Source organism: Raphanus sativus, chromosome 1 (assembly GCF_000801105.2).
Source record: "Raphanus sativus cultivar WK10039 chromosome 1, ASM80110v3, whole genome shotgun sequence".
Taxonomy (NCBI): domain Eukaryota; kingdom Viridiplantae; phylum Streptophyta; class Magnoliopsida; order Brassicales; family Brassicaceae; genus Raphanus; species Raphanus sativus.
The window spans coordinates 21,620,138-21,644,950 of record NC_079511.1 but is presented as its reverse complement, the minus strand read 5'-3'; the positions used below and the strand labels follow the sequence as shown (position 1 = coordinate 21,644,950).

The 24,813-nt window shown below is 30.4% G+C and overlaps 2 protein-coding genes, 1 long non-coding RNA gene and 2 other non-coding genes across 5 annotated transcripts; 1 reads left to right on the top strand and 4 right to left on the bottom strand.

The window, feature by feature from the left end:
• The first annotated feature begins 3,886 nt into the window (after window positions 1-3,886).
• Window positions 3,887-9,771, top strand: LOC108848339 (probable serine/threonine protein kinase IRE3). The gene is made up of 17 exons (XM_018621676.2): window positions 3,887-4,321; window positions 4,474-4,517; window positions 4,594-4,758; window positions 4,846-5,622; window positions 5,721-5,893; window positions 6,016-6,262; window positions 6,572-6,664; window positions 6,759-6,899; window positions 6,976-7,068; window positions 7,288-7,453; window positions 8,074-8,159; window positions 8,360-8,448; window positions 8,706-8,757; window positions 8,842-8,898; window positions 8,989-9,141; window positions 9,250-9,327; window positions 9,609-9,771. The coding sequence occupies exons 1-17, from the start codon at window positions 3,925-3,927 to the stop codon at window positions 9,705-9,707; spliced, it is 2,910 nt and encodes a 969-aa protein (XP_018477178.2). The 5' UTR covers window positions 3,887-3,924; the 3' UTR covers window positions 9,708-9,771.
• A 2,765-nt stretch (window positions 9,772-12,536) lies between these two features.
• LOC130499235 (uncharacterized) lies at window positions 12,537-14,939 on the bottom strand. Its single transcript, XR_008938127.1, has 4 exons — window positions 14,717-14,939; window positions 14,354-14,626; window positions 13,094-13,215; window positions 12,537-12,933 (listed from the first exon to the last, which is right to left on the bottom strand). It is a non-coding gene; the product is annotated as an uncharacterized LOC130499235 (long non-coding RNA).
• A 668-nt stretch (window positions 14,940-15,607) lies between these two features.
• LOC130497606 (uncharacterized) lies at window positions 15,608-16,311 on the bottom strand. The gene is made up of 3 exons (XM_056990543.1): window positions 15,792-16,311; window positions 15,717-15,721; window positions 15,608-15,637 (listed from the first exon to the last, which is right to left on the bottom strand). The coding sequence occupies exons 1-3, from the start codon at window positions 16,309-16,311 to the stop codon at window positions 15,608-15,610; spliced, it is 555 nt and encodes a 184-aa protein (XP_056846523.1).
• A 4,534-nt stretch (window positions 16,312-20,845) lies between these two features.
• On the bottom strand, window positions 20,846-20,931 carry LOC130497830 (small nucleolar RNA Z195/SNORD33/SNORD32 family). Its single transcript, XR_008936848.1, has one exon. It is a non-coding gene; the product is annotated as a small nucleolar RNA Z195/SNORD33/SNORD32 family (small nucleolar RNA).
• A 74-nt stretch (window positions 20,932-21,005) lies between these two features.
• On the bottom strand, window positions 21,006-21,095 carry LOC130497881 (small nucleolar RNA U31b). The gene has a single exon (XR_008936914.1). It is a non-coding gene; the product is annotated as a small nucleolar RNA U31b (small nucleolar RNA).
• Between the last annotated feature and the right edge of the window lie 3,718 nt (window positions 21,096-24,813).

Sequence of the window (24,813 nt, the reverse complement as noted above, 5' to 3'; positions counted from 1 at the left end):
TGGTATATAAGTATAAAATCCGTTTGGGTATTTATGTACTTCGGGTCGGGTTCGGGTATTTTTAGTTCAAGTTAGGTTATTTCGGGCCGGGTTCGAATATTTAGATTTTGGAAGAAAAAAAAATTATTTTCTAAAGTTTCTTGTATTTAAAAATTTAGATTTTGATTAACTGATTCTTTTTTTAATAGATTGAATGATTAATAAATTTGGAAGTAATATTTCAAAAATAAATAGACACTAATTTGGCTATTGTTTGAATTTGAATGTAACTTTTGTTAGTAAATGAAACAAAAAAAACTTGACATCCATTTTTAATGAGTATCAAATCATTTTCAACATCATTATATATATTATATTATATGATCTTAAAGTATTTGTAACATCAATATAAATATTTGAAATAAAATGAGACATGTAAACTAAAAATACAAGGGTAAATATACATATATCGGTTATCTTCGGATATCGATTCAGGTTTGGATATTACCCGTTGAGGTTCGGATATCCAATCTCTCCTAAATCAATATCTGTTCTGGTATTTTGCTATTTCGATTCGGATTTCGGATCGGGTTCGTATATGGGTTGATTATCGGGTAAATTCCCACCTCTACCATGAACGATAAAAATATAAACAAAAATAGAAAGATCCACAAAACAAAAATAAACAACAAATATAATTGCAGAATAAGATAAAGAAAATCCATCATGACTTGAGATACGGAAGTCAAATTTAAGAGTTTTTTTCATTTTTTAAAGTAGCGAGTTGAAAAAGGGAGAGAGATTGGAGAGACGATTTGTGTATGGCTATTATCCCATCATTTTTTTTTCACACAATGGTTTAAAGTCTATTTAATTTAGTTGAAATTATATATCCAAATCACAAATTAAATTATATTTAACTAATATAACTAAATATTGGAGTCACAAATTAGGTAATTCCATTTAATTAAAATTTTAAATCACAAGTAAAGTTATTTTCATTTGAAATATATTTTAATTAAATTGAAATTAAACACTTGGTCACTTATCAGGCTATTTCATTGAAATTTTATTTTTGTTCAATTTAAATACTTCAAATCATCTAAATAGCCTCTTTTTACTTTTACTTTTTAAAATAGCACCCAAAGTAAAAATGACCAAAATATATTTTACTTTTTTCAGCTCTAAAATATATTTTACTTTTTTCAGCTCTAAAATATATTTTACTATAAGGTTAGATGACAGTTATATTATTATTTATAATTCTAAGTAGTTATTTGTTAATTATATAAAATTGCATAAATATTTAAAATTTTAAAATATAAAATTTAGAAGATAATTTTTTTATTTTTTTCAAAATTGTTTCCACAGGTTTACTTTCTAATTAGATGTATTAAAAAGAAAATTTGAAGACTTTCGTGAACCTATATGAATTTTTTCTAAATTTATATTTTTTTCCCAATTAAGCAATATCTTCGTAAATGTGTAAATATACTTTTTCAATGTAACTTGTATGTTTATTTACAAAGCTATTCCTAAATATATATGTCACATTTCTGAATTTGATTTATATGTATACTCAGGAAAATATTGTTTTAATATATAACATCTCTCGAAACTTACGAAGTTGTTTTTAAATATATAATGTATTTATAAAATTTAGATATGAAATCCTTGAAGGTCTTCCAAAAACTGTAAGAAGATGGTATACATATTTAGGAATATCTTATTATATATATATTTACATCAGTAAGATGTTCATTAATATATATTCATGAAAGCTTTCTTAAATACACTTTTAAGAATGTGTTATTAAATAAACATTTATGAAAGTTTTCTTAAATCTTATGAAGATATTATACATACTTATCAATATTTTTCTAAATATAGGAAGATATCCTACATATTTGTCAATATCTTCTAAATTATAGGGAATATTATACTTATTAAGGAAGATATCATATATATTTAAGAAGGTTTTCCGAACCCCCTTTTAAAGAAAATTTGTCTCCTAAGAGAAATCATTTTCTAAGAAAGAGCTTCAAAAAAAATTTGATTTTTTTTTATGAAATTAAAAATTCTAAGTATTCTTAAAGATTGTTTAGATAATTATTTTGTGATAAAAAACATTGTAGTGCTATCCTAATGTATTTTCTCATTAAAATATATATGAATGTATTTATTAGTTTCATATCGAATCACTTATAAAATTAAATTAAATAACTTATATATGAACTTAAAATAATAAAAAAACACCCAAATATGTAGTGATGCAATTGATACTGATAGCTAAATTTCATATGGATTTAAAATGTTCTTAGGTATAAAATTAATTAGTTAAAATATGTTTGTTTTTATTAATATCGTCATTTGCAATATTATTTTATAAATTTATTATTTACATAGTTACTGGAAATTTTCTGGTAAAATAAAATATTAGAAAATTGTAAAATAATGTATTTTCATTTGATATTAATGTACTACTTCACTAACAATTAACTTTTATCTTGAATTTATATTGATTTATTTAGTTTATAAATATTGACAACAAAAGTAAGAAAATCCAACTAAACTATTATCTCTAGTTTGATTATAAATTATTTATTAAATTGATAAGAAAAACTTTAACGGTAATAATGTCTTAAAATTAGTTTATATTAATATTTTATATATAAAATATGCATTACACTCAAAATAATCAGTTATTAATTTATATTTTGTCTACAAGAACTTCCCTTTTAGAATGTATCTTTAAATAATGTTTAAGCTTATTATCACCGTTAACTTTGAAAATCTCAAGGAAATATCGAATCAAATTTAATTAGTTTAATAATATAAATATATATATTAAATAATACACACCAAATCTTATAAAAGCTATAATTTTTCCTTTTGTTGTCACTAAATTATAACTTTATAACCCGAATTTATTTCAAATGTAGGTTTATTTATTGTTCATCTACTTTATAAATTGTGATAACAAAACTAAAAACATCCAACAATGAAATATTTATCTTTGATTTAAATTTATGAACTGTCTATTTATTTATAAATACTAAAAAAGATCAAGAGCAATAATATATAGGTAATTAATCAAGATTAATAATTTAAGTTTAAACAAAAATATGCGTACAACGTATGCAAAATATTTAAATATCAATTAAAATTATACTTTTGTCAACAATTAATCACTCCAAAAAATATATTAAATTCACTCTTAATATATATATATATATAATATATATATATTAAAATATTATATATATATATATTAAAATATTATATATATATATATATTAAAATAATTATATTTTTATTTTTTTATATTTTTGAGAAAGGGCTTTTAATGTTATATTTTATTGTTACCGTTATCGTAAATAAAAAAAAAAAAAAATCTCAGTGATAACAGTAAGCCCAAAATTAGCTGTTTATAATAAATCAAATAGAAAAAGAAATAGTGTGCTAAATCTTGGAATATTAATCCATTCCTTATATTGCGAACCAATTATAGCTTGACAAACCCACACTAAAAATTCATCTATGGGATTAACCCTCTTGAAAATTTGACAAATGTCGTATCTAATCTACTCATTTATGCAAAACTCTGCATAAGAACAATGATGTCCATTAGTCCTTAATCCTATAGAAAATCTGGTGATTGTGTAATCTACTCCACTCATTTTATGCATATATATATACATGCAGAAAATGAAGCCTGTCGTCATTAAGTTAAACGTCACCATAAAACATTTGCAACTAAATCGTATAGACTAAGGTAAACGTCCAAACAGGTTTGACTCTTGTTTTCACCTTTGCTTTAAAAATTTGAGCCTTCCCTCTTACACTGTACTCATACAGTTACGTCATCTTCTTTTTCTTCTAGAGATTGTGTTTCTGAAATGGAGTTTTTGTTTTGTGGTAAGATAAGGTTTTGGGGAATCCGACATGAAGTTCACGAAACTGAAGAAGCTCTTCTGTTCCTCGAAGAAGGTCGACAGCGCCAACAGTCCGGAAAATTCTGCGAGCGAATCCGAATCCGATAAAAGGAAACGGAGATCCAATCCTAAAGAGGAGACACGGAGCCCTAATTGGATATTTGGCTTTGCCGCAGGTTTAAAAGAGTTCACGAAGAAGCACTGGAAACGAGCTTTTTCGTCTGATCAAGTCCACTCTTCAGTTCCCTTAGGATCTTACTTGTCGTCTTCCCTGGGTAGTTCGAATCGGATCAAGACGAGGTCCCTCCGAGTGACGCTGGAAACTTGCTTCAGCTTTAGGAATAATGAAGCAACTCCCGTGGCACTGTCTCATGACTTGCCGGGGTTGAATACTCGTCAGGACTCTGGTATAAGTTGTGATGATCACATATGCCCAAAACTCTCTTGTTCATGTTGTTGATATTATTGTGACTTGCGCCCATCTCGTGGAGATGCTTAGGCAACCGTTGATGTTTCATATATTTTATTCTCAAGTTTGATTTTGTTGTATTCTAAGCAGATAAATCCAAGGTATCACCACCTTGCGACTCTGGCAAACCAGAGGTACGTAATCCTTTCTCCTTAGTCCTTAATATCATAAAAAGGGGGTTTGTGTTGTGACATCTATCTATCTTTTTAGAATCAAATGGAGCTAGAGCCCCCTCATTTTCAAGCCTTACCTCACAAGACCAGTGCTCCAAGTAAAAGCTATTCCCGTGACAATAAGAGTTTCTCTCAAGAGTTGAACGCGGAAGGTGTAAGGCCTTTTCCATTAAGGAAGCCTGATAGGTCAAACAGCTGGGAGGTAGTCTTGCTGCTCCTGTCTATGTTTTAACTTCATTTGGAAATTTGTTCAATGCATGCTCTAACGGTATCGCTTTTAATTAAGCAGGAAGTATTGAATCTAATCAAGGCCACATTTGATAAAGCAAAGGAAGAAGTGAATGTCGACCTTAAACAATTTTCTGAGGACCTGGTTAGAATTTCCAAGGACAATGCGAAAAATCATCATGAGTTGAAGGTTATAATTGGAAACTTGATGATTTTGACGCTGAAATGTACCAAAACTACTTCAGGAGAGTTCTGGGTTCAGTGTGAGGAGATATTTCAAGAGTTAGATGTCAAATGGCATGAGCTTCCCCCGGGTGTTCCCAAGCAGCTTCACACTCGATTGCTGTTTATTCTTATGAGATGTACTAGACTACTTCAGTTTCAGTTTCTTAAGGAAAGTTGGGGACAGGAGGAAGAGTTCGCACAACGTAGCCAGTCAGGACCTCTCTCTTGTCCATACTATGAAACTTCTCTAGTAGTATCAAAAGAGCAGAATGATAACCAAGTTAAGGTGGTTGAAAATCGAGTAGCTTCCACTGATGATATGTCAATTATTAATGACAAAAAATCAATTATTTGTCGTATATGCGAGGAGGATGTTCCTACCACCCACGTGGAAGATCACTCTAAAATATGTGAATTGTCGGATAGATATGGCACCAAGGGTGTGAGTGTTGACGCGCGGCTGGAGGAAGTTGCTTCAACTCTTGACATTATCATGGAGAACATTAGTCTTACAGCGGTAGAAAGCCCTATGGAAATATCCCCTAGACCCGATCCATTTGAATCATTACTAGGAAGCAAGGTTACATTCCATGACCGGGATGATATTCCACTGGTAGGTCGTGGTACTGCACTATAATAATAATTTCCAAGTAATTAATTTGTTATTGAATATGCTGGCTGACGAATCACCCTGGACAATCTATGATGCAGATGATTGCACTTGCTAACATTGCAAGACGAGCAGCAAATGCCATATCACATGATGATCAATCCATGAAGGTCTTACTTTCTTGTCTTTATTACTTGAGGCTTACCATAGACAGCAGAAACTTTGATGCGCTGACAGTAGAAACTTTTGGAATACGCATAGAAAAGTTGATACGGTGAGTTCTTAAAATATATTATTGCCTTTTCTCCCATGCTGTCATTGCTTGCAATACAAGTGTCCTGGGAAATGAATGTATACTCTTATCAGTTGAGGCAAAATACTTTATTTGTTATACAGGGATAAGTATCTTCAGCTGAACGAGATTCTGGATGATGAAAAAGTTGACCTATCAAGCACCGTAATTGATGAAGATGTTCTATTGGCAGATGAAGTTGATCAACGCAGTTTGAGGACCAGATCAGTACGTATGCGGGACCGCATATCCATAGATGATTTTGAGGAGATAAAAGAAATTAGTAGGGGAGCTTATGGGAGAGTTCTTTTGGCTAAAAAGAGAACAACAGGAGACATATTTGCAATTAAGGTATTTAAATTTCAGTTCGCTTTGCTTCTGTTATTCTTCTGAAGTATTACAGTTAGGCTTAATCTTAGGCATTTTGGATATCAGTTTGGTTCGGTCAATTACTTCGGATCTTAGAAACCGACAAATTTTCTTGGTTCAGATCGGTTTAGGTAGTTTTGGATTTGGGTCAGTTCGGATAACAAAATTACGAAGCTTTAATATCCGAAAAAAATCGGTTTTCATTTAGTTCCCATTTAGTTATTTTGGGTAAAATATTAGTCAAACTTTCTTTTGTAAAATCTTGTAACTGGGGGCTTTCATTGTCCTTAGGTTGTGAAGAAGGCAGATATGATCCGCAAGAATGCTGTTGAACGTATACATGCTGAACTAGATATTTTAAGCAACGTCCGCAACCCCTTTGTAGTAAGCTGCTCTTAACATTTGTAGCATGATCCTCGGCAGAGATTCCCTTATTTCTAACGTAGCCTTCTTTTTTTTCTTCTTTTTTTTTGATCAGGTTCGATTCTTCTATTCTTTTACTTGTCGCGAAAACCTTTATCTTGTGATGGAGTACGTGAATGGGGGTGATTTTTTTTCAATGTTGAAATGTATCGGTTGTTTGGATGAAACTGATGCCCGTGTATACATTGCCGAAGTTGTAAGTGTGTAATGCTCACAGATCATATGCCATATTTAAAAAGGAAATTTATCAAGGCGTTGTGATTCAATGTCAGGTCCTAGCTTTGGAATATTTACACTCTGAGGGTATTGTGCATCGTGATTTGAAACCTGACAATTTATTGATGGCACATGATGGTCATGTTAAGGTAACTAGTAGCGCCATTTTAGAAACTTATATAGAGTATTATCAGGCTTCAGAATGTTTAGTTGAGTCATGCAATGTGATGCCCTAGAGCTTAAAATCTTTGTTATCTGAATCTCATAAAACTCACAGCGAGAGAATTAGCCTCTGCAGACTGTAAATATAATATTAGTACCGTGCTTCCCTGTAGACCTTATGGTACCTTTTTGTTTCATATGAGCAGTTGACAGATTTTGGGCTCTCCGAAGTTGGTCTCATCGACAGCACCGGTGATCTCTCTGGTCCAAAATTCTCAACATCGGAGCATAACTTTGAAAGGCGAGATAGGCCGTCTGCGGTTGGCACTCCTGACTACATGGCTCCAGAAATCCTTTTGGGGAAAGGACATGGTACACACTTCCTTCTAATCTTTTTGTCCGCTTGTCTGTATTATTTCAGTTTTGTTTTGAATATAAATTGGTTTTGGGTTGAGATTAAAATGATTAGTCCTGGGTTAGGATTGTTAATCTGAATAACAAAATTTGTGGTATATATCAAGTTGATTACAGCTATATTTTTTTCTCTTTTTGAAACACTGATTACAGCTCTACTTATCTTGTGGAAAACTTGGATGTATTGCTTATCACTAAGTTAGACCACTCAGATTCGTACCAAATTGGTGTTCTGCTGTCTGTCTGACAATATATAGTTTCAAGTATTCGTTTCTGTTTATCAAATACTAACTCTGTAAAGATTGATATACTTCCATAACTGTGATATGAACTCTTACTCACACAAGAATTATATAGAAATTAAAATTAAGCCAAGCTTTCTCTCAACCCTAAGCTCTCTTACGAATTAATGTTAACTCTTGGAAGTTAACTTATTATTATCATATGAACTTAATAGAAAAAACGCTTAAACCTAATAAAAAAACTTGAAAACCAATGATTAAATGGAAAATTACCAAAACTCATAATATAAAATATCCTAATAAACACTAACCATGGTCACATATCAAACTGTTCAGGTGCAACTGCGGATTGGTGGTCTGTTGGCATCATTTTGTTCGAATTTATTGTGGGTATTCCGCCCTTCAATGCTGATAATCCTGAGGTCAGTGACTTAAGATTGCATCGTTCTTGTAAATAGTTCAAGGTTCATCAAATGACGTGTTTTTCTTTGTATTGGCCTTTATCTATGTACCATTTTCATTTCACATCTTCATAATTCATATGTTGCGACAGTATTTTATATCTCTAGTTCACTCTCCAACTTCCTGATATTTGATCTGCATCTTCTTTGTTGTATTCTAGCAAATATTTGACAATATTATCAACCGGAAAATAACATGGCCTAGTGTTCCAGAGGAGATGAGCTATGAAGCCCGTGATTTGATAGATCGGTTAGTGACTTTTCGTTACATCTAGTCATATGCATAATGAAAATAGCCCTTTCTTAATTTGTAAACATCAATAAGCAAACCTGTTTTTGTTCTCATGTTTTTTTTTTTAATTTATGAACTATATGTATCTTCCCATAACGGTCCAAAATAAATGCCTATTCTGATCATGCTTTGGTTCAAGATCAGCTTATAACCCAATTGAGAAGAAGACATGACTATTTTTTCTCCTGTAACATTGTATCTTGTGCTTTGTCCAGGTTATTAACGGAAGATCCTCATCAGAGGCTTGGAGCTAGAGGGGCGGCTGAGGTGACATTGATTTTCTTTTTCTCGAAAGAGTCCATTTTTTTTTCTGAAGTGTTGGGTAGTGATGAAGCAAATATCATTACACAGGTCAAGCAGCACATCTTCTTTAAAGACATAAACTGGGACACTCTACCAGAGCAGAAGGTGAACTAATTTATCCTTTTGCTTTAAAAGTTGTAAGCTTTGCAAACTCCCTTATAATTTGTTTTCATTTATTGCTTGTGTTTTTCCTAGGCTGTATATGTGCCGGATACAGTAGATGCTCTTGACACAAGTTACTTCCAAAGTCGCTACGCTTCGGATAAGCGATCTTCTCCAACCAGTGAGAATGGAAATTCCTGTGAAAGTGGCAGCAGTGGTTGCCACAGCAATGATCACAACGATGGGGTAATGTTTGATGATCCACTCTCATTCCTCCTCAGAAATATTGGTGTTAAATTCGATAGATCGATGTGTAGTGTCCCTAAATTGGATCAATATTGATGGTATATGCAGGTTGATGAATGCGGCGGATCTGCGGGGTTGGAAACAAATATTTCTGAAAGTAACCCATTCGATAACTTCTCCTACAAGGTACTGTATATTTCCTCCCAATATCCCTTGTCATCCATATGATTAATCATAGTTTTATACAGTCGTAGAAGTTCACTTGCAAGTTTCATTCGTCATCGATATCTATATATAGGTTGCTAGCTTTGTCAACTTGCAGAATCCTCCTATAGATTATGAACTTGTGTGTCATTTACTTTTTTGTTATGGCAAATGACTTTGAGTACACCCTAGCTTTTGAAGTGGTATTCTTATAAGAAAATCAGTTATGTAACATTCTGACTTGCTCTTTTTATGGTATGAAGAACCTCAGTCAGCTGGCATGTATCAATTATGATTTGGTGTCCAAAGTTCAGAAAAATGGAACAGCAACAAGTGTGTATCCAAGACAACAAACAAATTAATGTACATTTATTTTCGAGGCTTTGGCATTCCTACCTCCAGAGAGAGGGTTGTGAAATGCGTACTCTTAAGCAAATTTAGTAAATAAAGATTATCTTAACTTTCTTTACTTTTTCGCCATGCATCTTTCATATATGTTCATAGATTTTGAATAAGCGACGCCATTTTCAAACAAAAGTTATAAAACTAAGCTATATGTATTACATGTTGTGGATGATTGGTTGGGCAAAAGTTTAGCTTTAAAATTTGTTGTTGAAGATTTTTGGCATAGATTTTTTGCTATAGATATGGTAACGGTAGCTGTAAGTTATTTGTTGTCAATATATTAAAAAAAATTATAGCTGTATATTTTTGGTTATAGTATTTTAATGTAATATTTAAAAAACCTTTTATGTAATTAAAACCTCCGGAACCTAAATAGTTTATAATAAAAACCATCTAATAATAGTAAAACCACTATCTAAATAATAATAAATTTTACCTACGAAAATTCCATAAATTCATTGAAATCTTGTCACGAAAACCTTCCATGTATTATCTGGAATCGACAATTTCGACATTTTCAGGTCCTTCAATCTTCTCATCTAACGTTGTTTGATGGTTGCCACCCTGCTCCCAGTTTGCTTTAAAGTCAGAATCTGGTATAGTTGATTTTCTTACAAAGTTATGAAGAGTAATCGTTGCTGCCACAAATTCATTACAAATTTGATTTTTCTTATACAAGTTCTACGTTAGGGTTCTCTTTCTTTGATGTTTGATTTTTTCTTTTTCTCTTAAGTGATAATTTATGTTTTAAGTTTATCTAATAAGTACGAATGTTTTTTTCCTTTAAAACTTTTAACACCTGAATAATAAGGATGTAGTACAATGAACTAAAATAAATAGAAAAAAAAGTTTCTTCTTTTTTTGCTGTAACTTTGAAAATGAAATTTACATCTTGATTGGTAAAATTTTGATGTAACTTTAAATTTTAAAATTAGAACTACATCATGATTAGTTAGTTATGTTGCTTTATAAATAAATAAAGTTAAAATACCAAGTTAAATCCCAACTAATTACCCACGTTGGGACCAAATTTTTATAATCTTAGTGGGCTGAGAAAAAAATTGAACAAGTGTGAATAGAATTTTTATAAGTCTAATGGGCTGTGTAAAAATCTGTCCATTATGAAATAACCAGATATGGACTCGTGCAACTATTTTAATTTAAGAAAACATAAAAAATGATGAAAATCTTTTTATTATAGTTTTACTGTATGTGAAACTTATTTTATGAATAAGATTTCATTTTCAACATAAGTTTCTATTTGAATTTAAAATTTAATACACAAAGGTGGATTAAGAGTTATTAGCTACCTTGGACCTAAGCTTAGAGAAAATATTCAAACTTGAAAATCTAAACCGAACCTAAGCAAAATAAACAAAATACAAATTGAATCATTATTTAACCGGGACTCGTAGCCTGGTGGTAATTAACTTGAGGAAAAAATACCCAATAAGGTGAAGCCACCAGGGTTCGAATCCTGGTCACTGAAGAATTAATATTTCGGCATCACCAAGGACATGAAACCGACACGTGGCAACACGTGACTAGTTTAGACCACTTCCGTGGGGGCCAAAATATCCCTGTATAATTCAAAAAAAAAATAATTAAGCCAATTGAATCATTTACAATGTCGTACACTTTCTTATGTTCTTAATTATTAAGATTTTCTACTTTGAATTTTCAGTTATAGTAATATACTTTTCAAGAAGAGAATAATTCATATAACCCCCAAACTATATTTTCTCATATAAACACTAATTAATTTTAATTATAAGAACATATAAGATTTTATCTAAAATAAAAATAATTAAAATATTTACCTTCTAATAATGTTTTTTTTTGTCATCACCTTCTAATAATGTAAGATGAATTTATTCCGATGAATTCTTTATTTTACATTTTTTTGTGTTTCACTTTCTCGTCACCACAGTGACAATTTTATTAAACTGATTTAATGTTAGACAGTTTTCTGTTTTTTTTTTTTGAACACAGACAGTTTTCTAAAATCAGTTTTTCTTAATGATATCTTTTCAGATAACAAATTAACTATATGAATATAGATATCTTATTTCTAAATAGATGTAAGTATTTAAGATTTTAGAAAGTAAAATCACTATCGCATAATTATATATTAATTTTGTAAAGTAAATTACTATAAAATAAATACATATTTATAAAAAAAATAAACACATGTGAAAATCTTAAATTTCTTATTGCATATTTTTCTATAATACTAAATAAAATATTTTTAGAAAAATTATTCATTTCTATAAGTTTGTAATTATTTTTCATATTTCTTGAATTCATTGTTTTCCTATGATTCGCGATAACAATTTAATTAATAACATGAGTTAAAAAGGAAAAAATACGAAATATAAATTATTTATAGAAACATAATATTATGTTTTTCTTGATTTTAAAAACCGTCAAATTGTACATAAACATCATTAGTTATAATGCCCTAAAGAGAGTTTTGACGTGATTGGTTATAATGTCGTCAGCTCGAAATGTGTTTATACATAGACATTAGTTAGTTAAAATGTAATTTTATGAAGTAATTTTATTAGATACTCATTTTCAAATTATTTGTATATGATTTTGGAAATAGAATATTACTCTCACATAATCTTTAACCATCATTTTAAGGATTTTAGTAGCAAAAATTAAATTATATCAAATAAAAATTTCCAAGTACTATCAAATATATTTTTTAAATACTCTATTCTTACGATTCATTATTTGACATCACTAATATTTTTTTTTAAAAATAATTATATTTCTTTTTTTATCATGGTCTTCCTAATTTATTTCTCAAAAAGTAAAAATACCATCTAAATAAAGTTATAGAATTTTTTTTTGATAGAATTTATAATCAGACACAAACCTAGTTAGCTTACAGTTGCCTTTTTAAAAAATATTATTTTACTTACGGGCAGAGTTATTTCTTTCCAAAATAAAACAGCCGTCCACACAAAGTGTGTCAACTAGACAATGTGTCTTTAAGTGCAAACATAAGATATAATGTCTCCTTCTATGTAAATCTCTATGATAACCGAAAACAACAAATAAAATAATGAAAATGATTAGAAGACAACAACAGAAACCAGTGCTTTTGGTCGAGTGGTAATCAACTTGAGGGCGAAATCCAATATAGTGAAACCACTAGGGTTCCAGTCCCAACCACTAGAAAATTAAAATTTTGGCATCATCAGAGACAAGAAATCGATACATGAGTCGAAAACGTAGGCTGCTAACACGTAACTAATCTGGACATACTTTGGTGGGGACCAAAATACCCCATATAATTCAAAAGGGACAACAATAGATCAAATGAGATCCTTACCCAAGTCTTCTTTACCAATAGAGTATAAACTCTATTGCTATTCTTGCGAGCTTTAAATCTTAGTCGAATTATTAACACCCAGTTTCTTTGTTGTATTACATTGATCTTGTCCCAGATTAAACCTATAAATATTATTCAGCTTAGAATTTAGTGTATTACTAGTATTATGGCCCCTGCTATGCAGGGGTACATTACATTTATCAATATAATTATGTAAATACAAAACTAAAAGAATTAAATAAATGAATGGTGGAAATATATGTTTAAAATTAATTCAAGTGTTATTTATTACTATTAATTTTTATAAAATACTTTTATATATGTATATATATATATATATATATATATCTTTTAAATACTTTTATATTTTAAGAAAGACATAACATATTTATTAAGTATGAATATTTTGAGATTTTTTAGTAAAAAACATATATTAAAAGATTATAGCAATTAAATACAGTATTTTTTGCAATTAAACACATTAACCAAAACAAAATTCATAACAAAACCAACAAAAATTACTTAAGGTTAGAAAAAAGAAAGAGAACACTCGTACGCACACTAACAATTTTCTTAATTACTTTGGTTTTCATTGTTTTACTTGATTTGATCTTAATTATCTTATATAACCTAAAACAAACATCAATGTTGATTGTTGAAATATATTTAACCAGTTTCGATGGAAATTTAGTATTCCCTCTGTTTCATACTCCCTCTATACCAATTTAAGTGATGTTTAAGCATTTTTATTTTGTTCCATAATAAGTGATGTTCTCACATTTCTAAATAAAATTTAATGTCAATTGAAATTTGCAACCAATTACAAAATACTACATGTTTTTCTTATTGGTTAGACTGATTTTATTTAATGCAATTTTATGTAACCAAGATAAATTACATAGAAATTTGTATTTTCTTAATCTTTGTGTAAAAACCTTAAATATCACTTAAAATGGTACAGAGGGAGTAATAAGTGTCATTCTGAGTTCATTTTCTTGTTACACAAAGAGTGTCACTTTACAATTCCAATGTAAATTATACTAACTTTCAGCTGAAAATTAATTGCAAACTGCATTGATTTTATAAATAATTTTATTTTTCAAAAATACTATTGGTCAAATAGGTATAATTAATTACAACTTACATATATTTCAACAACTTTCTTAATCTGTATGAAAAATGTCACAACGACACTCTTTAAAAAACGGAGGGAGTACTAATGAATAGGCAAATACGGGATTAGAAAAAACAATCACTCACCGAGTTTTTAAGTGACGCCATTAACGTTTATGAACCCGAGGACTTAGAAGCTATTCCTTCTTCTTATCAAGTTAGCCAATCTTTAGATGATTCTTATGCTGGTTTGATCTCACTGAAATTTCTGTTTGCTTATAAATGTCAAACAACTCGTAAACGTAAGTTTTGGGCAGCCATAAAACTTTGCAAAATGAATTGAAAAAAAAGTTATAAAAGGTAACACAAAAACGACCATCCATTCACATGTTCTTCTCGCCACCCCACCTGTGAATGATGCTGTGCAAGACATAAAAATAAATCTCAACAAAACTCCAAAATCTTGAAAAGTTATAATTGGTAGATAAAATAAAAGTACAAAATACTTACACTTGAGTTTTGTTGTCTTCGTGTTCAACCGTCTCCAAATCATGTTTTGGTTTCTGATCGGTGGAGCAGTTATTTAATTGTGAATTCTTGAATTGTGGAAGATACTTGTTTGTGAAAACGCTAAATGACGTGATTTGGATGTCTAACTGCCTAGCGGTTTCTTTGTCATGGATAAATTTTTTTCTGAACAACTAAAACAATTTTTAAAACTTATAATTTATTATTAAGACTAGGTGACCGGTCCACACCCTGTGCGGACATTGTACAGTTTCAAATTATGGATAAAATAGTACTCAAGTTTGGAAGTAACGGATTTTAAATCATAAGACTACCATCTTTGGGATAAAGCATCAGGCACAGAAAAAATGCTGGTATTCAATATTTTAAAAAGACCAGATGGAACAAAGTAACTTCGGTATCAAGAGTTAGTTATTGTCTATATGTATAATTGCAACGTCCCAAAATAATTTTTGTGTTTAAGAAAATATTTTATTTTCCAAATCTGGAATTAATAGTGTATAGTTTGAGAAGTAACATATTTTACATTATCACTAATTAGAACTGTATTGTATATGTGTTGTAATTCTTTATTTTAGGTGAAAAAATTTTTATGCATAATTTTACTCGTAAAATTTATGTAGACATATTAAAAGAAAATATAATAAAATTAAAAATATTATCCATAAATTATATAAAGTATGAAGTACAATTCTCGATAAAGAAAACAATTCCATTAGAAACCCGGCAAAAATAAATTTAATTTTGTAAGCAAGTGGACGGGTTAACATAATTTGAAAGATTTATAAATTTGTAAATTTTATTGAACATAAGAGAATATTAAATTGACATACCATGATCGGAATAGTCAGAAAACTGATTGGCAATGAAATACTATCGATCTTCATACTCATCACTACCCATCTGGCAAATACAAAAAAAAATTGTAACAATTTATATACTTTTAAAAAAATATTAGAAAAAGTAGATAACAATTACGTACCCTTCCTACAGAATTTCTGAAAAACTTGTTTGTATACAACATTCAATGTTTTTGTCTCCGGCTTTCTTTCTTTACCAGTTATTAGAATTTTTAATCCAGCTCTCGACTTAACTCTTGAAAGTGCAACGTAGAGCTGACCATGAGAGAACACTGACCTAGGCAGAAACAAATCAACACTTTCTAGTGTTTGACCTTGGCTTTTGTTGATGGCCATCGCGAAAGCCAATGTAACGGGAAACTGTCTTCGACGCATTCTGAAGGGAAACATTGTGTCAGGTGGGATGACATACATTCTAAGAATCCAGACTTTGTCTCCAGCAATAGTGTTTCCGATTATAATTCTACCTTTTATCACATGGGGCAGTAACTGAGTAACAATTAGCCTATTACCATTGCATAAGTCATCTGCAAGATCCATGTTACAGAGACACATAATATGAGCACCAACCTTCAGCTTCAAATAATGTCTAGGCAGTCCAACCACTTTAACACTGTTCAAAAACTCTGGAGGATATACTACATTTTCTTCTACGTCAATATCGGATGGGATAATACTGTCAGAGCTAAGGTAAACCTTCTCTTCACCTGAAAGCATATGTAAATCATTTACTTTAGTGACATGTAAAAAGTCACTGGAACATAAGAGTAAACACAAAAATATGTTACCTGGCAACTGCGAAAACATGTAATCATTTATTTTATCCACTTCATCATTTGTGGGAGTGAGAATGGCTCGATGTCTATACAAATCCTTATCTGTTGAGGTTTGAAAAGCTTGTCCATAAACCTCTTTTGCCATAGTCTCAATAGAATCTTCTCCACTATTTTTTATCAGCAAATCAGAAGGGATGTCAATCTCAACTTGACCGTCGTTAGGCAAATTTATTTTTCCATCTCCAATATCCAAAATTTATTTTGAGAAGGATTGAAGCTCTTTTGCTGCATCATCAGTAAGACCAGCGAGCAATCTCATGTGCGGGCATTTATACGGTTCTTATGTTTTATGTATAAATATTATTAAAATACAGTATAACCTCTATAAATTAATAATCTATAAATTAATATCTCTATAAATTAATATAATTTCATAGTCCCAAATTAATTTTTTGGTTCAATTAGTATCTCGATAAATTAATAATTTTTATAAATTAATAAAAATTATAGGTTTGGTGTAGTCCCAACATTATTAATTTATAGATGTTCAACTGTATAATCAAATGTTTTATGTATTATTAAAACTAAATTTGTTCTTCATATGTTTTATGTATTATTCAAATACGATTCATATGTTTTATGTATTATTAAAACTAAATTTGTTCTTCATTCAGTCTTTGTGGTTCAAAACTATAAGCCTTTTAGACATTACTTAATTCAATTTACTTTGATGTTTAAATTATTATCATATACTTTGAAATATGAAATAAATAAATCATGCATGTGCAGGCATCAATATGATTTATATATTGCATGTATAGCTATTATTATTAGTGCATAAGTGAATCGTAATTATATTTCACTCTTGTAGTATCTTTGTATCTTACTCATTTAGGTTTCTCCACATATTACTCTCTCTCTCTCTCTCTCTCTCTCTCATCATAAGCCTTTTATTTTTTTGAAAAAGATAAAAAGGTAATTACGATCATATCGTGCGTGCGAGCATTCATATGATCCATATATTACCCGTCTAGCTATTAGTATAAATATATAAGTAGATTATAATTCTTTCTCAATCTTTACGATCATTATGTCTAATTCATATACTACATGTTACGTTATTATTATAAGTGCATAAGTGGATCGTAGTTATCTATCTCTCTCTCTCTCTCTCTCTCTCATCGTAAACATTTTTTTGAAAAATATAAAAATGTAAACCCAAGAAAAATTCATCGATTATCTTTAACTACCACAATTTTGATTTATATGGGAATGTTTCCTAGTTTAATATTTTATCATGACTTTTTCTTGGGTGAATTACCAACTAATCATAGTTTGCCAATTAATGTACAGTTTTCTTTAAAGATAATAAATAAAATAATAATAATTTGTGTTAAGTTTTTAAAATAAATGAAAAATATTAGTAGTTGCCAAAAGATGAATTTCTTTAAACAATTTTTAAACAGTCACAAAAGAGTAAATCATAAACACTAAACACTATACCCTAAACCCTTGGACAAAGCTTAAACCCTTGGATAAAAATCCAAACACTAAACCCTAAATTCTTGGACAAAGCTTAAACCCTTGGATAAAAATCCAAACACTAATCCACATATCGTGCGTGCGAGCATTCATATGATCCATATATTACCCGTCTCGCTATTAGTATAAATATATAAGTAGATTATAATTCTTTCTCAATCTTTACGTATCATTATGTCTAATTCATATACTACATGTTACGTTATTATTATAAGTGCATAAGTGGATCGTAGTTATCTATCACTCTCTCTCTCTTTCTCTCTCTCTCTCTCTCATCGTAAACCTTTTTTTTAAAAAAAATATAAAAATATAAACATTCTTTTAATTCATCGATTATCTTTAACTACCACAATTTTGATTTATATGGGAATGTTTTCTAGTTTAATATTTTATCATGACTTTTTCTTGGCTGAATTACCAACTAATCATAGTATGCCAATTAATGTACAGTTTTCTTTAAAGATAATAAATAAAATAATAATAATTTGTGTTAAGTTTTAAAAATAAATGAAAAATATTAGTAGTTGCCAAAAGATGAATTTTTTTTAACAATTTTTAAACAGTCACAAAAGAGTAAATCATAAACACTAAACACTATACCATAAACCCTTTGGACAAAGCTTAAACCCATGGATAAAAATCCAAACACTAAACCCTAAATTCTTGGATATATCCTAAACCCTTAGGTAAATCCTAAACACTAAATTGTAAACCCTTGGGTATACCCTAAACACTAAATCTCTCTCTCTCTCTCTCTCTCTCTCTCTCTCTCTCTCTCTCTCTCTCTCTCTCTCTCTCTCTCTCTCTCTCTCTCTCTCTCTCTCTCTCTCTCTATTTCACTTGTTTCATCTATTTTATATCTCTTTGGGTCTCTCTCTCTCAGCCTCCCTCTATCTCTCTCTATCATAATCTTTAATTTTCTCTATTTCACCTATATATATATATATATATATATATGTATCTCAGTCTCCCTTTCGGTCTCGCTCTCTATCTCTCTATTTCTAAGGCTCGGAATGGTAACGTGCGGGACAACTGCGGGACGAGTACGGTGAGGTTGTAATAGTAACAAAAACATAGAGATATTTAGGTATATGGAGAGGTTTTGTTACTATTCATAGCGGTGCATGGCGGTTCGTCACCATTTGAAGCCTAAATACTTCTTTCTCTCTCTCCCTTAAAAAATAACATAAAATCATTAAAATAATATTTTTCTTCTTTATTGTGAACATACATAAAGTAAATTTTTTAATTTTATTTGCACTACACATTTTAATTGAACCATTATAAATATTTTATGTAAGTTTTTTACAACAAATAGTACGTTCAAGATCATGAATAAACGTTTACAAAAATTCTAATGAATCATGGCACAAAGTTGTGGTTTATGTAGTTTTTCGTTTTAAAGTTTAAAGAAAAATCTTTTAAGAAAATGTAAATTAGGGTTCAAATTCACGTTCAAAGATATTATCATAAGATCCAAGACTGCTTTGGTAAAAGAAAAAAGATCCAAGACTAAAAAACCCTGTGATTCGGCTTGAATAGGTGGAGCACTATGGAGATATTGTTCTTGTCAGCGAGCATTGGAACCATCTCAGGCAACTCTTCAAAAGTTTGCTCTTTAAGATAACTATAAAACCAAACGACCATCTTCTCTAATGTCTTTGTTTTTTTTTTAACATAAGTTCCATGAAGGAAGCCACGTATCTCGACTCTACATTCCAATGACTCAGTTTCCCAAAGATCCTCGCTTCCAAGCTCCAACGCTGATCCCGATTCAAGCTTTGCAAATCCAACTACGTGTCAATATACTCCTCCTGTACAACAGAAAAGGTTTTCCGTTATGCACACTGATAGTCAATATTTCAGGTTCTACAAACCCAAAGTGAAAGGACATGCATGGTTCTACGACTATATTTAAACTCGCTAATAGATAGAATGGTCGAGGAAACTAAGAAAATAAAATAGGCTTATGGAAAAATACCGGTATGGTGCCAAACTCCATTTTGTGTATTGTTGATAGCTTCTTCAATTCAGGTGAGTTTTGTAGCACCCTGACTATACCAGGAATTGAATATTGAGAGATCATTGTCTTAAGTGTCAAATCTTTGACCTTGAAGCTCGGAATGGGAACACGGCGGAGCTCGGCAAGAGTTAGAACCTAACAAGAAGCATAGGTAGATAGTAAATACCGAAGCCCAAACCTCTAAAAAAAATAAAAAGAGCTAAATAACTAAAGCATTTCAAGACAAGAAAATCAATGATGATTGTCACCTTTTACAAACATCTATAACTGACTTATCAAAAAGTGAATATAACATAGACCTAATGGAAACCAGAGATCAAGCTCTATAAAAAATGAAACAAACAAAGTGGGTTTGGTTAATAAGTACCTCGTTGACACCAGAGATTCTTTGTGTGAAAACAAAAGTGTCTTCTTCAAGATTGCTCATTCATCAATGTATTTCTTTTCATCTTTTTGAAACAGTGTAACCGTACTTGGAACTGTATATTGATTTCCGTCGACGGACAAATCTTATTTTCAGGAGTCTATTGTAATACCTCGGTCTCTTGTTATTATTTTTGGGACTTTCCGGATTCTAGCTAACCAGACTAACCAGAGTTATTAGGAAATACATAGTTCCTTGAAGGCACACCAACATGTTTAACCAAAACATAGTAAAAACAAAAAAACGAATACATAAGTGGGAAGAAATAAACATGGGTACAGTAACAGAGAGCTTATCAAGAGAAAGCAATCAGTTTCGCAAAACCTATTTTAATATTCAATCTACGCCTTGAATTTTGAAATGTCCAACTACTTTTATAACTTTGGACATCAGATACATCTAGGCATTCATTCATTTAACCAAACATTAATTAATGAAAACGAAAGAAAAAATAAAAAAGATTTTACTAAATTAATTTAGGTAACGAAGAGGTCAGATGGTAGTGCATGTCATTGGTTCAACACTATTGTACAGACTTAATAGACGTTGGATAAATTATCCTCATTCCTCTTCTTCTAAAAGATCAAAGAAACCAAAATAAAATATTGAAATATTGAAACTATTGGATCAAGAAAACCATTTGATGAAATCAGATAATGAAAAGTCAATCACCATGTTACATCCATCGTAATGAATGCAAATAAGACTGGGGCGACAATTACGTATCATCACATTCCACCACTACCACCATCAAGAACAACAAAAGATAACATAGCAACAGAACAACAAAACAGAAGAAGATCATAAAGCAATTAACTTCAGAGAATAGAGCTGACGACGCATGTTATTTTGTTTCGAAGCCAAGTCTGGCCGTTGTATATATAGTCAAGTCACACAAAGCTACTCGAGTCTAGGGTTTTACTATGAAGCATAAACGGCGTCGTTCCAATATGTGCATGTGTCGAAAGATATTAAATTTGTATTGTCATAAAAGATATGTATATGATATGATTTTAACTTGCACAAGTAATCAATATTAATAAGGTAAGTTAATAAAAATAAGTTTCCTAATTAGATACAAATCGTTAAATGTCATTAAGCAATGTAATAAATGGTCGACATCAAGAGTGAATGATTTAACATATTTGCAATAAGAAAACTCATTAATACACATATTTATTAACATTCTTGCGCAAATTATAATTAATGTAATAATATTTGTATAAATTTATTTTCTAAAATATTTCAGATATATGACTGTTTTTAATATTCCAACACAATAATAAATGTATATATTTTTTGTGAACACTTTTTCATATATAAAATGTTAATGTTTAATTTATTTTTAATAACATAAATAATAACCGGTCAAATATTTTAAATTTCACCTAAATTTTTAAATAATATTGTTGGTGGCTAAACATATATTATTTAGTAATACTTAGATCTCTGAAATAGCCTTTATTTAGTACTTAGTGAACGTTTTGATTTATTACTAATTTTAACATATTTTAGTATAATATAAATTATAAAATAAAATAAAATCTATGTGTGTGCTATTCTTACCAGGATAAGAAATCACATTTTTATATATTTATGAAAATATGAAAAGAAAAAGACACCAATGTTTAATCAAAATATATATGTGTATATATGTGTATGTTTTCTCGATTCACATTTTTAACATATTTTAGACTAAACTTGTATTGTCATACATTTTCATATAATAAACTCGGATGATAAATTGTATTCTCGATTCATGAGAGTTTTTAACATATATAAAAAAACTCGGATGAGAGTGTTTGGAAGCATAGATTAATTGGTTCTAAGTTAATAACTCTTACCAGCCGATTAAAAATAAATCAAAAAGAAATTAGAAAAAATGAACCAATAGAATTATAAGAATTAATCATAAAAGCTCTCTATGAGTGACACCTAAGCAAAAATCACTAAAGTGACTTCTCTTTTAATATATAGGGGGATTGATCTCAGTGGTCCTTTTCTTTTATTTTGTTTGTAAATAGTTTCGATCTATGATCGATATTCGGCTTCGCTTTGGCGATCTTCGTTTTTTCGCATAGGCGATTTTCGTTTTTCTGCATAGGCAACTTTTTGGAGTGTTTTTCTCGATCTCTCTCGAAGCTGGTTTTCAATCTTTTCTTTTATCTTCGATGAAGATCGATATAAATCGCTTTCCACTCGGTGTTCATTCTAATTCCGTTGTCGTTTTGAGCTAGTTGCCTTTTTTACCGAGTTCACCTTAATCTATTTCTCTATGAGTATCAGTCTTCCAATGTTTATTGCCGGTTGTGGCGTTTAGGGGAGCATCTCTGTCGAGATAAGATTAGGTTTGATGGATTTTCACAGTCATTTATGGAGAAAATCAAGTAGAGTTGGCGTTGTATGGAGTAGAATGAGTCCATGCTTCCTAATTTTCTGACTGAAAAGTCTTTTGGCTCGATGCGCTTAACGAAAGGGAACTCTCTAGATTAAGAATGAATTTCCTTCTCCATTAAGCCGGACCGGCGACGAATAATAAATAGGTACGTACCCCCACCCCAGGCAGAGTTAGTGAGCCGTGTAATAGGCGACCATTTCGCGCGGTTCGGGGGGCACTTGAGTAAGCCGCCGGCGCCCGACTGCGTCTTGACCCCTATCCAATAATAAAAATCAAACAAGTGCTAAGTTTCAGATAGTGAATAAACCGAAACGAAAGAAGAGAGGTTTCTCGCTCGGCGCCTAAAGCGCACTATGCTCCGTTTTAACAAATGAGAGTTTTCGGTGGAACCGGTGAAACCACGCGAGCTGGTTAGATGTGTGGACAGAGGGCTCATAGTACCTGTTAGCGCAGCTATGCAGTGGAAGGGAAGGAGCCTATAAATCGACCCCTTCCTTCTTTTTTTCCTTAAAAAAAAAAGCAGTACAAAGAGATTAGACTCTCGGATGAGACTAAGCGGCCACCGACCGTTCCGACGCACCCCTGACCGATTTTGATTAAGACCGAAAACCTATCTAAAATGAAGCCTAGTTTAAGCTGTCAAACAAATGATAGAATGGAAATTATAGAAAATATCCCGTCCAACAAATGATTTTGCTTCAATTTGACTTATATTTCCTCGGTTCTTAATTCCGGTAAAAAAGTCTTTTCTGATCAAAAAGACGCGGCTTGAAGTGGAAGGCATCTCTCGTTGGTGTCAGAAAAAAAAACTCAATATCCCCAGAAGATAGATGAATCATGTGGAAAGAGTAAGAGAACAAGGAAGCGAAACTGGAAAGCTACGGTGGTTGAAGCTTCACGGTGAACATTGAAGCAGCTTCAGGGATGGTTAACACGTGTGGAGACGCGTGTATAGTTGATGCCCTAGAAGATAACACGTGGAAAGATATTCACGATATAAACTACGTTCTTGTTTGGATTGTAATTTTATTTTCTGGGCTATCTTGTAATGACACAAATGTATGCTTTAGCCATTTGGGCTTAAATGAATATGAGTTGACAAAAAAAACTTATCTATACTATTAAAGTAAAATACCTAATAGGTTTTTGCACTTGGTTTTTGAAGTTAATTACAATAGTATGCCATTGCTATATTTATGTTATTGCAAATGTTTCCATATATATATTAATAAATATATTCGGAAAATTTAATATATCTTAAACATGAATCTTTTAATATTCTGTTAAGATTACATCCCATAAATATTTTGTTAAGATTACATTCCATTAATATTTTGTCCGATTATATAAATATTTATAGTAATTTGTTTTATTTTCTTTAAATCAAAAAGGTATTAGACTCATTTATAATAATAAAATATTAAAAAAGATACTTCAGAATATGTTTTCAATATCTTATTTTGAAAATATTGGAATAACATGTTAGATTAGAATATTTTTTTAATAGTAAACAATTTAATTATATGAGAAATAATATGAAGTTAAATAATGTAATGATCCAACATTGACTTTTGTGAGTAGATTTTTTAGTGATCACAGGTAAAAATATATATCTCATGTAAAAAATAATTTTTTAAATGTAAAGACCATATTTTTATTGAAAAAGTTTATATAAAAATATATGGGTCTAGCTTTGTTTCTTAAACTATCTGCAACAAAAAAAATATCCACATAAAAACTTACATAGTGCTCATATTAATTTATATAATTATAAATATTGTATATGTTGGTAATAATATATATATATATACATATTGGAAAATAAAAATATACTGTATAAAGTATATACAAATTTTGATTTTACCGAATATATATTCAATTAAAAATATAATCCCGCGCTTTAAAAGCGCGGATCAAAATCTAGTAATTTATTATTAAAAATGAGAAAAGACACATGTCACAACCAAAATTGTCAACTGACTTCTGTTTTAGTGTATAAATGTATAAAAGATTTCAACCGTAAAAGTTAAAAACCGAGATGAACAACTTTCAACGA

Excerpts from the sequence above, each read along its gene's own strand:
- LOC108848339 (XM_018621676.2), top strand. The coding sequence starts at position 3,925 with ATGAAGTTCACGAAACTGAAGAAGCTCTTCTGTTCCTCGAAGAAGGTC. Across the intron at positions 5,894-6,015 it reads CGCATAGAAAAGTTGATACG|GGATAAGTATCTTCAGCTGA; the intron begins GTGAGTTCTTAA and ends TTTGTTATACAG. Across the intron at positions 7,069-7,287 it reads CACATGATGGTCATGTTAAG|TTGACAGATTTTGGGCTCTC; the intron begins GTAACTAGTAGC and ends TCATATGAGCAG.
- LOC130497606 (XM_056990543.1), bottom strand. The coding sequence starts at position 16,311 with ATGCTTTCAGGTGAAGAGAAGGTTTACCTTAGCTCTGACAGTATTATC.